The sequence below is a fragment of the Mobula birostris genome, chromosome 2 (genome assembly GCF_030028105.1).
Source record: "Mobula birostris isolate sMobBir1 chromosome 2, sMobBir1.hap1, whole genome shotgun sequence".
NCBI classification, from domain to species: Eukaryota; Metazoa; Chordata; class Chondrichthyes; order Myliobatiformes; family Myliobatidae; genus Mobula; species Mobula birostris.
This window is the reverse complement of record NC_092371.1, coordinates 110,660,670-110,678,828: the sequence shown is the minus strand read 5'-3', so window position 1 is coordinate 110,678,828 and position 18,159 is coordinate 110,660,670. Positions and strand designations below refer to the sequence as shown.

Here is an 18,159-nt window from a genome sequence, read left to right as displayed (position 1 = left end):
CTCTGTCCTAAATCTACTCCCCTGAATCTTGAGGCTATGTCCACTAGTTCTAGTCTCACCTACCAGTGGAAACAACTTTCCTGCCTCTATCTTATCTATCCCTTTCATAATTGTATATGTTTCTATAAGACCTCCTCTCATTCTTCTGAATTTCAGCAAGTACAGTCCCAGGCGACGCAACCTCTCCTCATGGTCTAACCCCCTCATCTCTGGAATCAACCTGGTGAGCCTCCTCTGTACCGCCTCCAATTCCAATATATCCTTCCTCAGGTAGGGAGACCAGAACTGCACACAGTATTCCAGGTGCAGCCTCACCAGTACCCTGTACAGTTGCAGTATAACCTCCCTGCTCTTCAATTCAATGCCTCTGGCAACGAAGGCCAACATCCCACTTGTCTTCTTGACAGCCTGCTGCACCTGCAAACCAACCTTTTCTGGTTCATGCACAAGTCCCTCTGTACAGCAGCGGGCTGCAATTTTTCTACCATTTAAATAATAATCTGCTTTTTCATTTTCCCTTCCGAAGTGGATGACGTCGCATTTACCAACATTGTCCTCCATCTGCCAGACCCTTGCCTACTCACTTGACCTTTGACTTTGACCTGTTGAAAACTCAGACTTGCCTATATTGAAACTGCCGACAATTCATATTGGGCTCGAATGTGTGCTAATGTACACTGGTGGCCATTTCTGTACATTGGCATATATGGAGGCAGAGAGAACCGCATTGATTTGCATGCTACCTAGACAGCTCATTCCATACATATAGTGAGTAGAATAGGGAAAACAGCAACACAGTGCAGAATATGATGTTGCAGTTAAAGAGAAACTGCAGTGTATCTTAACAAACAAGGTACAAGGGCCACGATGAAATAGCCTGTGAAAACGGGAGTTCATCTTTATCATACAAGATATCCACTCAAGAGACTTTAATCAAAGTCAAAGTCCAAGGTCAAGTTTATTGTCATATGGCAGTCATGATGGTGCCGAGATGTGATGTCCCTCAATGTCGTGGCTCTTACTTAGTTGTGTTTTATAGGTTTGTAGGGATAGTTTTTGGGATAGAGAGGAGAGTTACATGTCAGGTTAGGGTTTAGGGGCAGGGATGAGGGGGAGTTTGTAGGTCAGGGGTAGTATATGAAGCATCTGGGCTGGAGTTTGAGTCCAGGCAAAGTGTTCCACGGTCAAATATCAGTGATCCCGGAAATCGTGTAGCAGGAACCAGTCATTCCTGGTTGGAGAATGGTCTGGGAACAGAAGTCCATAGTGGCAGCAAGTCTCGGATACTTGCAGGAGTCACAAAGACCAGTGACCTCCCACCCGTCAGGTTGTTGGGGCCGGAGGTCCATGTGAGTCTGGAACAGAGGGCCAAAGGTCAAACCAGTGGCCCCAAGGGCTAAGGCTTCTAAAACCAAAGGTAGAAGCCGAAAGGAGTCGTGAGGGCCCGAAGGAATCACGAGGGCCTAGTTCACAGGGTTGGAGGTCTGTGCAAGTCCAAAGGTCAAGGTCCGAAGGTCAAATCCATGATCAACGTCCTGGGGTGAAATCCAAAGTTGGAGGACTGATCTTTGCAAACCTGAGAATCCATGGACAGGAACAGTTGGACCAGAGGTGGCCTGTCCTGGGGTTAGAGGCCTATCTGGGTTTGTGAGAGGGTGGGAGGAATGGGAAAGGGGCTTCTTTTGCTGTTGTTTTGCTGCTGCTGTTCTTGCTGGTGTTGTTCTCTGGAACCTTTGTGGACATGGTATGTTCGCGCAGGAATGCGTGGTAACACTTGTCCCCAGCACATCCTGGGGTGTGCAGGTTGTTAATGTAAGCGATTGTTTGCTTCAGTGTATGGTTTGATGTACTGTACGTGTGATAAATAAACTGGAATGTGAATTTGCACAAGTACATGCATGCACAGGTGTAAAAAAACACTTATTTGGAGCAGCATCGAAGGCACATAGCATCATTCACAAGCAAAACATAGATTAAACATATTACTCATTTGAATACAAATATTTAACTGTGATAGGTATAGAAAAATATTGGAGTCAGGTTATTATCACCATCTTATATGATGTGAAATTTATTGTTCTGTCGCAAGAGTCGCTGTGGCTCTGAAAAGAGCTTATGCACAACTTTTACAAGAAATAATACAATTTGAACAAAAAGAGCCCATTTTAGTGCAAAATGTTAATGTTGCTAAATTGTAGTGATTAGGGTTGCATTGGTTATTCAAGAACTGATGGACGATGGGATCTTTGATAGTGATTAGGGTTTTGCCATTTGGTTCAAGAAGTGATGGACGATAGGATCTTTGGTGACTAGCATTTTGCTTTTGGTTCACAAATGATGGATAATGGGATCTTTGGTGATCAGGATTTTGCTTTTGGTTCATGAATGATGGACAGTGGGATCTTTCGTGATTAGTGTTTTTTCAGTTGGTTCAAGAACTGATGGACAATAGGATCTTTGATGATAGTGATTCCGGTGCACCAGTTGGTTCAAGAGCTGATGGATGATGGGGATCTTTAATGGTAGAAGGTGGTGAAACAGTCCGATTCCAAATGGTCAACCCCTGTAGCCACAGGACTTTGAATGATGTATTGTTCTTGGGTTGGAAGTTGATGGAGGGATTTGTGGATGATATGGGGATAAGGACAGTTATCGTTACACCTGCCTATTAGCTGGAACATTTTAGAAAGTGGCAAATCCATGTCCTCTTTGGACACTGCCAATTGTCCGGTTGTCATCAAACAATGTGCTGGAGGAGCTCAGCGTGTTGAGCAGCATCTGTGGGGTGGGGAGGGGGAGGGTGGAGGAATTCTCCACATTTTGCATCAAAATCCTACATCAGAAATGTCAAATTCTATTTCTTCCTTTCTTTACTTGTTTTTTGAGATTCAGCATGGAATAGGCCCTTCTGGCCCTTTAATCCATGCTGTCCCACAATGCCCGATTTAACCCAAGCTTAATCTTGGGATAATTTACAACGACCAATTAACCTCCCTATGGGAGGAAACCGGAGAAGCCCCTGTGCAGTCACGGTGTGAACGTGCAAACTTGTTACAGACAGTGGGTCACTGGTACTGTAAGGCATAGTCGAACCACTATGCTGCCCCAATTGTGAGGCCATTCAGAACGTGCAAAATTGGAACAAATGGCCGACATTTTCAAAAATGTAAATAATCAAAAGCATATTAAATACAGATGTAATGTGGGCAAATGGAAGTAGTACAACAGAAATTGGTACAACATTGGTATTGAGGGTGTTTAAGGAGGAGATTGGTAGGTATCTAATTAGTTAGGGTATCAAGGGATATGGGGAAAAAGCCGGAAATTGGAACTAGATGGGAGAATAGTTTAGCTCATGGTGGAGTGGTGGAGCAGACTCGATGGGCTGAATGGCCTACTTCTGCTCCTTTGTCTTGTGATCTTGTGAACAGGTGGTAAGGGCGCGGTGGGTCAAAGAGCCCATTTCTGTACTGTATGACTCTGTGGCTTGCTCTATATTCCTCACAACTCCGCTGATCCATTCAGAAGAATGGGCTGGCTGTTGTATCACCAGATCTAACCTGATATAAGTCCAGTGGACAAAGTTCCCAACAGTTGTTGCTGGGAAGTTGCAGAAAGTGCACACTCTTGCTCCACTCATTAAGGAGTCCAACTATGGAATTACAATTGTCCGATTACCAATGGAGCTCATTCAAGAGGAAGAAATTTCAAAAGAATTTCACTCAAGAGACAGGAAATTATGGGCTTGTTAGCCTAACTTCAGATGTTGGAGTCCTGATGAAGGGTCTCGGCCTGAAACATTGATTGTTTACTGTTTTCCATTGATGCTGCCTTTCCTGCTGAGTTCCTCCGGCATTTTGTGTGTGTTGCTTATATGTTGGAGTTCATTATTAAGGATGAGATTTCAGGGTACTTGAAGGCACATGATAAAATAGGCTAAAGTCAGCATGCTTTCCTCAACAGAAAAACTTGCTTGTCAAATCTGATGGAATTCTTTGAGAAATTATAGGCAGGATAGACAAAGGAGAGTCAGTCGATTTTGCTTAGTAGGGTCTTCAGAAGGCCTTTGATAAAGTGCCACATGTGAGACTGCTGAAAAAGATAAGAGCCCATGGTATTACTGGAGCGATACCAGCTTGGGTAGAAGGCTGGTTGATTGACTGGAGGCAAAGAGTGGGAATAAAGGGGGCCTTTTCTGGTTGGCTGCTGCTAACTAGTGGTGTTCCACAGGGGGTCAGTGTTGGGACCACTGCTTTTCACAGTATATGTCAGTGATTTGGATGATGGAATTGATGGCTTTGTGGCAAAGTCTGTGGATGATACAAAGATGGGTGGAAGAGCAGGCAGTGTTGAGGAAGCAGGGGGTCTTCTGAAGGTCATAGATTAGGAGAATGGCAGATGAACTGTAGTATAGAGAAGTGTATGGTTACGTGCAGACTAAAAGCATAGATTATTTTCTAAACAGGGATAAAATTCACAAATCAGAGGTGCAAAGGGACTTGGGAGCCTTGTGCAGGATTCCCTAAAGGTTAACTTGCAGATTGAGTTGATGGTAAGGAAGGCAAATACAATGTTAGCATTCTTTTCGAGAGGACGAGAATAGCAAGGATGTAATGCAGAGGCTTTATAAGGCATTGGTCAGATTGCACTTAGAGTACTGTGAACAGTTTTGGGCCCCTTAGTTAAGAAAATATGTGCTGTCATTGGAGAGGGTCCAGATGAAGTTCACAAGATCTCAAGACAAAGGAGCAGAAGTAGGCCATTCGGCCCATCGAGTCTGCTCCGCAGCTCCCCCATGAGCTAAACTATTCACCCATCTAGTTCCAATTTCCGGCTTTTTCCCCATATCCCTTGATACCCTGACTAATTAGATACCTGTCAATCTCCTCCTTAAACACCCCCAGTGATTGGGCCTCCACAGCTGTATGTGGCAACGAATTCCACAAATCCATGACCCTCTGGCTAAAAAAATTTCTCCTCATCTCTGTTTTAACTGGGTACCCTCTAATTCCAAGACTATGGCCTCTTGTCCTGGACTCACCCACCAAGGGAAACAACCTTTCCACATCTACTCTGTCCAACCCTTTCAACATTTGAAACGTTTCTATGAGATCCCCTCTTATTCTTCTATACTCTAATGAATACAATCCAAGAATCGACGAATGCTCCTCATATGTTAGCCCCTGCATTCCAGAAATCATCCTCGTAAATCTTCTCTGAACTCTCTCCAATATCAGTACGTCCTTTCTAAGATAGGGGGCCCAAAACTGTACACAGTATTCCAAATGATGTCTCACTAATGCCCCATAGAGCCTCATCAACACCTCCTTACTCTTATACACTATTCCTCTTGAAATGAATGCCAACATAGCATTCGCTTTCCTTACCGCCAATCCAACTTGGTGGTTAACCTTTAGGGTATCCTGCATGAGGACCCCCAAGTCCCTTTGCACTTCCGATTTTTGAATTTTCTCCGCATCTAATAATAATCTGCCCGATTATTTCTTCTTCCGAAATGTACAAGCGTACATTTGTCAACGTGGTATCTCATCTGCCATTTCTTTGCCCACTCTCCTAAACTGACCAAGTCTCTCTGCAACCTTTCTGTTTCTTCAACATTTCCTGCTCCTCCACCTATCTTGGTGTCATCCGCAAACTTAGCCACAAAACCATTTAATCCATAATCCCAATCATTGATATACATCGTAAAAAGAAGCGGCCCCAACACCGACCCCTGTGGAACACCACTAGTAACCGGCAACCAATCAGAATAGGATCCCTTTATTCCCACCCTTTGCTTTCTGCCTATCAGCCAATGCTCCACCCATTTCAATATCTTTCCTATAACTCCATGAGCTCTCATCTTATTAAGCACCCTCAAATGCGGCACCTTATCGAAGGCCTTTTGAAAATCCAAATACACAACATCCACCACCTCTCCCTTGTCAATCTTATTCGAGATTACCTCAAAAAATTCCAATAGGTTGGTGAGGCAGGATCTTCCCTTCATGAAACCATGCTGGCTTCAGCCTATCTTGTCATGCACCTCGAGGTATTTCATAACCTCGTCCTTGAGGATTGACTCCAATATCTTTCCAACTACCGATGTCAGACTAATAGGTCTGTAATTTTCTTTTTGCTGCCTCCTTCCTTTCTTAAATAGCAGAACTACATTTGCAACCTTCCAGTCCTCTGGAACCATGCCAGAGTCTATTGATTCCTGGAAGATCAACCTCATGAGGGTGCACCTCATCCGGACCGGGAGACTTATCTATTCTTAGTCCACTTAGCTTCCCAAGCACTTTCTCTCCAATAATCTTGACTGTACCTAATTCTATTCCCTGATACCTCTGGCTATCAGGTATATTGCTCATGTCTTCCACTGTGAAGACTGATGCAAAATACTCATTCAGTTCCTCCGCCATCTCTTTGTTATCCATTATAATTTCTCCAGCATCATTTTCAATCGGTCCCGTATCTACACTTGTCACTCTTTTACTCTTCATATATTTAAAAAAACTCTTAGTATCCTTTTTTATGTTAATTGCCAACTTCCTTTCATAATTCATCTTTTCTTTCCTAATGACTTTCTTAGTTTCCTTCTGTAAGGTTTTAAAAGTCTTCCAGTCCTCATTTTTCTCACTAATTTTTGCTTCCTTGTACGTCATTTCTTTTGCTTTTATTTTTGCCTTAACCTCTCTCGTTAGCCACATTTGTGCCATTTTTCCATTCATGATTTTCTTTTTTCTTGGAATATATCTTTCCTGCATTTTCCTTATTTCTTGTAGGAATTTCATCCAATTCTGCTCTGCCGTCCCTCCATTTAGCTTACTTTTCCAATCGACTTGGGCCAGTTCCTCTCTCATACCACTGTAATTTCCCCTGTTCCACTGAAATATCGATACACCTGATACCAGCTTCTCCTTTTCAAATTTGAAATTGAACTCAGTCATATTATGGTCACTACTCCCAAGGGGTTCCTTTACCTCCAGCTCCCTAATCGCCTCAGGTTCGTTACACAGCACCCAATCCAAAACAGCCGGTCCCCTGGTGGGATTCTGGACAAGCTGCTCCAAAAAGCCATCCTGTAGGCATTCTACAAACTCTCTCTCCTGAAATGCATTACCTTCCTGACTTTCCCAATCCACTTTCGTATTAAAATCCCCCATATTTGACATTTTCCTTCTGACACGCTTTTTCTATTTCCAGCTGCAACTTGTAGTCCACATCCCGGCTGCTGTTTGGAGGCCTGTATATAACTGCTATTAGTGTCTTTTTACCCTTGCCATTTCTTAACTTGACCCATAAGGATTCTACCTCTTCTGATCCTATGTCCCTTCTTTCTAGTGATTTGATATCGTTACTTACCATCAGGGCCACGCCACCCCCTTTACCGACCTTCCTATCCTTCCTGTACACTGTGTATCCTTGGATATTCAGCTCCCAATCATATCCATCATTTAGCCATGACTCGGTGATGGCCACAATGTCATATCTTTTAACCTGCAGCTGTGCAGCAAGGTCATCCACTTTATTTCTAATGCTGCGTGCATTTAAGTACAGTACATTTAGATCAGTATCTGTTGCCGATTTTGCTATATTTCTATTTTGCAGCAAATTATCCTGTATATTCTCCAGCCTGTCCTTCTTGCCATCTTTGCTGCACAGTATTTTTGACTTATTTCTATTTTCCTCTTCCTCGACCGTAACACTTTGGTTTCCTTCCCCTTGCCAACTTAGTTTAAACCCTCCCTAACAGCTATATTAAACAATCCCGCCAGGATATTAGTACCTTTTGAGTTCAGGTGTAATCCATCTTTTTTGTATAAGTCATACCTTCCCCAAAATAGATCCCAATGATTCAAGAATTTGAAGCCCTGCCCCCTGCACCAGTTACTTAGCCACACATTCATCTGCTTAATTCTGCTATTCTTACCATCATTAGCGCGCAGCTCAGGCAGCAATCCTGATATTATTACTCTGGAGGTCCAGCTTTTCAATTCTCTTCCTAGCTCCCAGTAATCTTTCTTCAGGACCTCCTCTCTTTTTCTGTCTATGTCATTGGTACCAACATGTACCAAGACTTCCAGCTGCTTGCCCTCTCTCCTCAGAATACTCCGGACTCGATCTGAAACATCCCGTACCCTGGCACCAGGGAGGCAACACACCATCCGGGTATCCTTGTCCGGCTCACAGAATCTCTTGTCCGTCCCCCTTACGATGGAATCCCCTATAACTACCGCATTTCTTCTTGCTCTCTTGATTTCGGCACTGGGCAGAATGCCAGAGTTTAATTCACTGTGGTCCTCCTCTGTCAGGTCTGCCTCGTCAACGGTATCCAAAACGATATATCTATTTCTGATGGGGACTGTCACAGGGGTGCTATCCACTACCTCTCTATAGGTAGTATCTATCACCTCCTCACTTTCCCTAATTAGCCGAAGGTCATCAATTTCCATCTCCAGCTCCTTAACACGGTCCTTCAGGAGCCTCATCTCAGTGCACCTGGTGCAGATGTAATCCCTGGGGGAGGCTGGGAGTCTCCCAGGATCCCCACATCTGGCACTCCAAGCACAACACTAATCCTAGATACATACCTCTAATGCTACTGTTTGTACTAAATACCAAAAAACTGTAACTTACTCCGTTACTATGAGACTCAACGGTTGCAGGAAGCCTCTTCCCGTCTCCGCCGAAGCCCGTTGAGCCAAAGCCCTTTCACTCTGCACCTTCTCACTCCGCAGCCCGCTCCAACACTGCCCGCTGGATATGGCGGTTTTCTTTTTAAATTGTTTGCGCTCAACTGGCTGACGTCACGCGCCTGCGCAGTCTGGCCTCTCTCCTACTCCGAGAAATAAAATGTCTTCTCGCTGGAAATCCTTAGCCTCTTACCGCTGTCTTCTTGATCCGAAGAGAAAAAGTTTGTGACAAGTTCTTGAGAAAGATTCCAGGAATGACTCTGGGCCTGTACTTGCTGGAGTTTAGAAGAACGAGTGGGATCTCATTGCAACCTATTGAATATTGAAAGGCCCAGATAGAGGGAATGTGGAAAGGATGGGTTCCATTGTGGTAGAGTCTAGAATCAGAGGGCACAGCCTCAGAATAGAGGGATGTCCCTTTAGCACAGAGATGAGGGTGCTGAATCTGTGGAATTCATTGCCACAGACACTGTGGAGGCCTGGTCATAGGGTGTATTTAAAGCAGAGGTTGATACAGTATGTTCTTGATTAGTCAGGGTGTCAAAGGTTAGGAGGAGCAGGCCTAATTCTGCTCCTATGTCTTATGGTCTCATGGTTTGACAGGTGTTCTGTGCTGGTGCCTACCTCCTGCACTGCCTGGCGCTTATGGAGGTAAATACGGACAGTTTGACATGGAACCGCTGGCAGTTCATAACAAGTTCTGGTCCATTGTGTTATTTAACGTTCACGCAGTCCCACTCCCTCCTTTTGAGATTTATAAACATCTGAATTTCTGCTCCCATGTCCAGCCATTATTCTTGTACTAGATGATCAATCTTTGACTTTTGTTGCACAGTGTGTAACTTACAGTTCTGTGCAAAAGTCTGAAACACCCACATATATATAGCTAGGGTGCCTAGGTGTTTTGCACAGTACTATATTTGTCAATGTGGAGCAGAGAGCGAGTTCGTAAATCTGGCGGGAGCAAAGGATTTTGGGAGTGGTGAGGGTGGAGTGCCGCGGGAAGCGTGTGGTACAGGTGGCAGTGAAGAAGTGCCAGGGTCAGGGGGTGCTTGGCATGGGTGCAGACACACCCAGCCCCGAGACACCAGGCAAGGTCATTTGATTCCAAACAATTGGTTTATTGATCATTACAGAATGTCTCTCTGGTGCTTCCTGCTCCCTCCCCTCTCTCTGACCCCTTCCCACTCTCAGTCCACTATAGAGATCCATATCAGAATCAGGTTTGTCATCATTCATGCGTCATTAAATTTGTTTTTGTGTTTGTGGCAGCAGTACAGTGCAATAAATAAAATTACTCCAGTACTGTGCAAAAGTCTTAAGCACCTTAGCTACATGTATGTGCCTAAGACTTTTGTACAGTACTGTATATAATTACCTCCATTATTTTAAGAAGTCCCTGAGGCCTTTTCCTGCTCACTTCAGCTCTATAATCCTAATTGATTTATGTGGCCCCGAATTGTGTTATTGATCATCTTAGCGACTCTACTATTTGTTACCTTGTCTACAGCTACCAAAGACATCTGCCCTCATCCCCCTTCTTTCCCCCTTTAAGATGATTCACTTTGTCCAAGGACTTGGTCATCTGTCCCAGTCTGGCTTTATGAACTACTGTAGGCTATTTAGAACATGCAAAAGCTGTAACATATCAGTTTAACCATTTCAGAGCATAAACACAGGACAGTACAGCACGTGGACAGGGCCTTCAGCCCATGATGTTGTGTTGAACTAATTTAACTAATCATAAAAACTTAATAATGAAAATAGTTTAACATAATTGAGAACACTGAAGCAAATTCAATTAGGTTTTGTTTGCTATGGCTTGTACGGAGTCATATTTTACAGTGCTAAGGATATTGCATGCAAGCAATGTAAGTGTAGGTTTTGAAGTATAAAAAGGAATAACTAGGAAAAGCAACACACATCAAAGTTGCTGGTGAATGCAGCAGGCCAGGCAGCACCTCTAGGAAGAGGTACAGTCGACGTTTCAGGCCGAGAATCTCGGTCTGAAACGTCGACTGTACCTCTTCCTAGAGATGCTGCCTGGCCTGCTGTGTTCACCAGCAACTTTGATGTGTGTTGCTTGAATTCCCAGCATCTGCAGAATTCCTGTTGTTAACTAGGAAAAGCAGATCGGCCATCAACGAGAAAAAAGCTATAAGATCTTAAGACATAGGAGCAGGATTAAGCCATCTGGCCCACCAAGTCTGTTCCACCATTCAACCATGCCTAAATTTTTTCTCAACCCATGCTCCTATCTTCTTCTCGTAACTCTTAACCCCCTTACCATTCAAGAACTTATTATTCTCTGCCTTAAATTCAGCTGATGACCTGGCTACCACAGCCTTTTATTGGCAACAAATTCCTCAGATTCACCACCCTCTGGTTAAAGGAGTTTCTTCTCCTCTCTGTTCTTAAGGAATGTCCCTTTTTTCTGAGGCTGTGCCTTGACATCCTATACTCTTCTACTAATGGAAACACCTTCTCCACGTCCACTCTAGCTAAACCATTAAAGCTTTGTGCATGCTTATCAAACTTGAGAGCCTTGGCAGGAGATACTGAAATTCCAGGCATTACCAGACCATGCTGCCATTTACTTGTTGTGGAATGCTCTATAGCAGTTTGTTCAACACACAGAATACCAATTCATCTAAGCTTTGAATAAAACCTTAGATTCTTAAAGCCATAAAAAATGAATATTAAAGTTGAACTTGTAGCAATATATAGTTTGTTGCAAACACTTGAGCAACAAAGCTTTTCAAGCGGTACAGTGCATAAATATCCATTAGGGGATAACAACATAAGAGGTTTTAGGAATTAGAAAAAGCCATTAGAGCCAAAAAGCATTTTTCTTTCCATGGTTAGTTTCGCTTCTCAATACCCATGCCACTCCCTTCTCAAGAACCACTCAGTGTTATCCACTTTCGTGGCATTTATTTCACTAAAAATGCTTTTTGGAGCTAGAGGTTTTTCCTGATGGCCCTTCCTACTCCTGACTTTCCATTTGCTGTCACTTAACCATCTGTCATCTGCGCCTAAAGCAGAGTCTTCTACTCTGCAAAACATCCTCCAACCTAATCAGCACCAGCTTCCGCTTACCAGAGTAAATGAATCCAATTTCCCCATAAATCACTTACAAGTGTAGTTGGGTTGAGGCACAGTAGGGAGGTGTGTGGCGTTGGGAAGGCACGCATTACTGATTTTTGAAAGGACTTTAGTAATTGTCTCAGGGAGTATTTCCTCTTTTAAGACGCATTCAGTATTTTTGCTGCATTTGCTGAACTCGGCATATCTTTGGGATCACGATTTGAGACCTTGCTTTGATGAAGACTTCCCACTGCCACTGCCTATTTCTTACCACAGTCCAAATTAAACATAAAAACATAGAAAACCTACAGCACAATACAGGCCTGTCGGCCCACAAAGTTGTGCCGAACATGTCCCTACCTTAGAAATTATTAGGCTTACCCATAGCCCTCTATTTTTCTAAGCTCCATGTACCTATCCAAAAGTCTCTTAAAAGGCCCTACCATATCCGCCTCCACCACCGTTGCCGGCAGCCCATTCCACGCAGTCATCACTCTCTGAGTAAAAAACGTACCCCTGACATCTCCTCTGTACCTACTCCCCAGCACCTTAAACCTGTGTCCTCTTGTGGCAACCATTTTAGCCCTGGGAAAAAGCCTCTGACCATCCACACGATCAATGCTTCTCTTCATCTTATACACTTCTATCGGGTTACCTCTCATCCTCTGTCGCTCTAAGGAGAAAAGGCCGAGTTCACTCAGCCTATTCTCATAAGGCATGCTCCCCAATCCAGGCAACATCCTTGTAAATCTCTTCTGTACCATCTCTATGGCTTCCACATCCTTCCTGTAGTGAGGCAACCAGAATTGAGCACAGTACTCCAATTGGGGTCTGACCAGGGTCCTATATAGCTGCAACATTACCTCTCAGCTCCTAAGTTCAGTTCCACAATTGATGAAGCCCAATACACCCTACGCCTTCTTAACCACAGACATACTGGTTTGTAGGTTAATTGATCATTGTAAATTGTCCTGAGGTTAGGCTAGGGTTAAATCAGGGGTTGCTGGGTCGTGTGGAGTGGATTAAAGGACCGGGAGGACCTACTCCATGCTATATCTCAATGAATATATAATACTTAATTTTACTTTATTGTCACCAAACAATTGATATAGAGCGTACAATCATCACAGCTTCGCGCTCCCTGGAGTACAAATCGATAGTAAATATTAAAAATTTAAATTATAAATCATAAATAGAAAATAGAAAAGGGGAAGTAAGGTAGTGCAAAAAAACAAGAGGCAGGTCCAGATATTTGGAGGGTATGGCCCAGATCCGGGTCAGGATCCGTTCAGCAGTCTTATCACAGTTGGAAAGGAGCTGTTCCCAAATCTGTCCATACGACTTAGATCAGAGGTCCCCAATCTTTCTTATGCATTGAGACTTACAATTAGCCAAGGGCTAGGTTCCCCTGACTTAGAGGAAATATTACTCAAGGATGTAAATTGAACTGTCGGAAGACAGAGGTCGAAACATGCTGAACCTCCTCACTGTGGATAATGTGTTCAGCATTGAATGATAATTTCTCAGGAGTTGCTAAAAAAAAAAGTGCTGTTACTTATGTTATGATAAGCTGTCACAAATGTGCTTGCCATGTCCAACTTTTCTACTTTTGCAGTTTGCATTTATGTCAACAAACACGCCTTTGCTGGTCCGCACCTCGACAAGAAGAAGTTGCAGCAGCTTCCAGACCACTTTGGACCTGCCAGAGCTTCTATGGTACTGCAGCAGGCTGTCCAAGCGTGCATTGATTGCGCCTATCAGCAGAAGGTAGTCTTTTCCTGCCTGAAGCAAGGCCATGGCGGTGAACTGATATCAGGTATGTGGTTCAATGTGTTCCCTATGATTTGTACATGCCGGTAAATTGGTGAAGTGAGTGTGGTAAAAGCAGCTGACGATGATGATTCACAAAGACTAGCAGACATTACGGAGATTATTATCTGCAGTAACATCAGCTTTCGTGTGTGTCTTTTAAAGTGGGATCTTGTTCGTCTTTTCTGTGCATCCAAACTTTAGCGGCCCAGGGTTGGTGGAACTTTTTGAGAGCGTGTGCCCAAATTGGGATAATGGTCTAACAATTTTTCTTGCGTGCAGAGATTATCTTTGATTAATTAATAACAATAATTATAGAGTTTTTAAGGAGAAAAGATGAGTCTTGTTGCTTATTTACATATATTCATCAGTTTACAATGAGTAAAACTGTAACAGACAAATTGAAATAGATTGAAGCATTTTATAGAATCTGTTCAAAAATTAATATTGTGGCGAGCATTTGGTCCATAATGACAGACGAGGAAGCTCTTTAACTCAGCAACAAAACAGACACAAAAGAGACCGGGCACCATGACCCAGAGAGTGAACCCAGCCAGTCTCACACTGACGGGGGAGGTGATCATCACACACCCCGGTTACAGTCAGGGTGACCCACAAACACACAAACAAATAACTGTACAACCCAAGCTAAAATGTAACAGTAAATGAACTGGATCCTCCCACCATAATCTCACAAAAGCATTCTAACACAAGAACAATAAACAGTACTGGTTATTAGAAATGCAGGGGCCATGCCCCCCCCCCAGAGCATCACACTATTAATCTTTTAAAAAGGCAATTGGCAAATTACATAATTTCTAAATAGTCCTGTTATTGTAACTATTTACAATCCAAATACCGATACTCACACCAGGTTGGCAAATATTTCAAAATGTATCATCCAATGTCACGTGTTCTCTCAACCAGCTAGCAGGCACCAAGCCAGCATGAGACGTATCTTGTGAAAACATCTCATTGCTCCCCAGTTGTAGAAAATCATTTGCTGCTTCATTTGACAGTAAAGATAATCATTTTACTAATGATTAATGGTAGGGTTAAAGAATCGGGCGGGACGGCACTGCATGCTGCGTGCCAACAAATCTTTTGCGCATGCCACAGGTTTGCCACCCCTGCTTTACACAGTCTTGGAAATTGCAGAGATGCTTTAAAGCAGGAACATAAGGCAGTCAAGTACGTTATCAAAACACGAGTCACCACCAAACATGGTGAAAAAATATAAATAAGATTCTTCCTCATTTTTTTGGAAGTTCATATTACAGATAATAAACACCCTATTGCCAGCCTGAGAAGTATTTTTTCAAAACAATGCAGAATTGTCAAGTTGTGTTTCACTTCGATTCATTGAGGCACTGGTGTCGGATGTGAAGTAGAGTGAGGGGAAAGTGAAACCGAGGAAACCCAGGCCTGGTCATCTGGAAAGGAAGGGGCTACCAGAAGATAGGTTGGCACATATGATGATTCACTTTATGGCAAACGCCCTAAAAAGAGTCTGGGTCTGGTTCATCGGTCTGTTAGCTACTGGTGTGTGGCACTGAGATCCCTAGTTGGTATCTAGTTCTGGTTCAGGTGTGTTGTAATGATTGTTGCCTTAAATTTTCATGTGGGTGGCTTAGCTATTTACATCAAATAAAAGCTAACTTTTTAAACTTCGGGTAGTGTTGTGTATCTAATATTTCAATAATATTTGAGTAATCTTGTATGTATGTTGTGTGATTAAACATTTTTGTTTATTTAAATAATGAATTATGGGTTATGTGTAAAAATAGTTAATTACATACGTCATCACGGTACCACATGATACGTGGGCGCCTCGCTTAAAGTAAACTTGAAGTTAAACCTACACTCCCAGATTCCCATGTGTTCCTTTGAATTGGTTTAATTTTTTGTAGTTTCAAAACATAACATTGGTGATGAGCATACTTGGTTTGATTGAAGAGATTGTCTAAGCATTGTCAGTTCAGTAATGATACACTAAGAGATTGTTTAGTCTGTGGAATCTTAAAAGAAAGCATTTAAAACTGGCTCCTAACTGAAGCACAGCTTGCATTCAAGCAAACAGTGGAAATTGTCGTTTCAATGGAAACTGCAGGCATAGTTGCAATTGAGTTGCAGTCAGGAACAAAAGTGAGTGTGAACAAAATTGCATCCTCTAAGCAGAAACCAGCCTGGCCAAACAAATTGTGTTACCAATGTGGCAGGGGCTCACATACACCTAACAAATGCAGATTTAAGGGTGAACTTGCAGAAAATGCAACAATGTAGGTCACATGCAAAGAGTATGTTGGGCAGACAAAAATAACTGGATTGCACAGAGAAGAGTAAAAGATAAAAAGTGAAATTACAGTTTCAAAAAAGCACTAATCTGAATGTTAATGAAAAATCTGATAATGATCAGAGTGTCACAGGACAGTATACTTTTGAGATTTATAATTTGGAAATGAACAGGAGACAAGCCATATGTTTATACCAGAAGTGAATGGCAAATTAATTAATATGGAATTGGATAGCTGTTTCAGTCATTCCACAAAATGAGTTTGAGAGGCATTTCAAAGATACTGAACTGAAGCCTGCGGATATCCAACTAAGAATTTATACTGGAGAAAAGATAACTCCTGTGGAATGACATTCATAACACCTGTGAAATGCAACAACCAACAAGCCACATTGGGCTTGTATTTGGTTAAAAAAAGCAAAAGGACCAGCTTTGTGGGGACAAATAATCTTCCAGAAATAGTAGGGGACAGAGGGTCCAGTGAGATGGAGGAACTGAGCGAAGTACATGTTAGTAGGGAAGTGGTGTTAGGTAAATTGAAGGGATTAAAGGCAGATAAATCCCCAGGGCCAGATGGTCTGCATCCCAGAGTGCTTAAGGAAGTAGCCCAAGAAATAGTGGATGCATTAGTGATAATTTTTCAAAACTCGTTAGATTCTGGACTAGTTCCTGAGGATTGGAGGGTGGCTAATGTAACCCCTCTTTTTAAAAAAGGAGGGAGAGAGAAACCGGGGAATTATAGACCGGTTAGCCTAACGTCGGTGGTGGGGAAACTGCTGGAGTCGGTTATCAAAGATGTGATAACAGCACATTTGGAAAGCGGTGAAATCATCGGACAAAGTCAGCATGGATTTGTGAAAGGAAAATCATGTCTGACGAATCTCATAGAATTTTTTGAGGATGTAACTAGTAGAGTGGATAGGGAAGAACCAGTGGATGTGGTATATTTGGATTTTCAAAAGGCTTTTGACAAGGTCCCACACAGGAGATTAGTGTGCAAACTTAAAGCACACAGTATTGGGGGTAAGGTATTGATGTGGATAGAGAATTGGTTAGCAGACAGGAAGCAAGGAGTGGGAATAAACGGGACCTTTTCAGAATGGCAGGCAGTGACAAGTGGGGTACCGCAAGGCTCAGTGCTGGGACCCCAGTTGTTTACAATATATATTAATGACTTGGATGAGGGAATTAAATGCAGCATCTCCAAGTTTGCGGATGACACGAAGCTGGGCAGCAGTGTTAGCTGTGAGGAGGATGCTAAGAGGATGCAGGGTGACTTGGATAGGTTGAGTGAGTGGACAAATTCATGGCAGATGCAATTTAATGTGGATAAATGTGAAGTTATCCACTTTGGTGGCAAAAATAGGAAAACAGATTATTATCTGAATGGTGGCCGATTAGGAAAAGGGGAGGTGCAACCAGTCATTGAAAGTGGGCATACAGGTACAGCAGGCGGTGAAAAAGGCGAATGGTATGCTGGCATTTATAGCGAGAAGATTCGAGTACAGGAGCAGGGAGGTACTACTGCAGTTGTACAAGGCCTTGGTGAGACCACACCCGGAGTATTGTGTGCAGTTTTGGTCCCCTAATCTGAGGAAAGACATCCTTGCCATAGAGGGAGTACAAAGAAGGTTCACCAGATTGATTCCTGGGATGGCAGGACTTTCATATGAAGAAAGACTGGATGAACTAGGCTTGTACTCGTTGGAATTTAGAAGATTGAGGGGGGATCTGATTGAAACGTATAAAATCCTAAAGGGATTGGACAGGCTAGATGCAGGAAGATTGTTCCCGATGTTGGGGAAGTCCAGAACGAGGGATCACAGTTTGAGGATAAGGGGGAAGCCTTTTAGGACTGAGATTAGGAAAAACTTCTTCACACAGAGAGTGGTGAATCTGTGGAATTCTCTGCCACAGGAAACAGTTGAGGCCAGTTCATTGGCTATATTTAAGAGGGAGTTAGATATGGCCCTTGTGGCTACGGGGATCAGGAGGTATGGAGGGAAGGCCGGTGCAGGGTTCTGAGTTGGATGATCAGCCATGATCATAATAAATGGCGGTGCAGGCTCGAAGGGCCGAATGGCCTACTCCTGCACCTATTTTCTATGTTTCTATGTTTCTAACTACAGCTTGATTGGAGATCCATCCACCATTTGCATGCCACATCTCCTGCTAACTGAAAGCCAATTAAGGAAGGCACTGGATGATGCCACGACAGTTTCCATGCTAAATACCATGAGCTCTTACCCAATAGAGGACAAACAGGTGTTG

At 43.1% G+C, this 18,159-nt stretch overlaps 1 protein-coding gene across 1 annotated transcript in view; it reads left to right on the top strand.

The window, feature by feature from the left end:
* Positions 1–18,159, top strand: part of scml4 (Scm polycomb group protein like 4) — a 94,752-nt gene that overhangs the window by 34,643 nt on the left and 41,950 nt on the right. Inside the window, exon 4 of the mRNA XM_072277607.1 lies at positions 13,402–13,602. Coding sequence (XP_072133708.1) covers positions 13,402–13,602 — 201 coding nt within the window. The remainder of the gene's footprint in view (positions 1–13,401; positions 13,603–18,159) is intronic.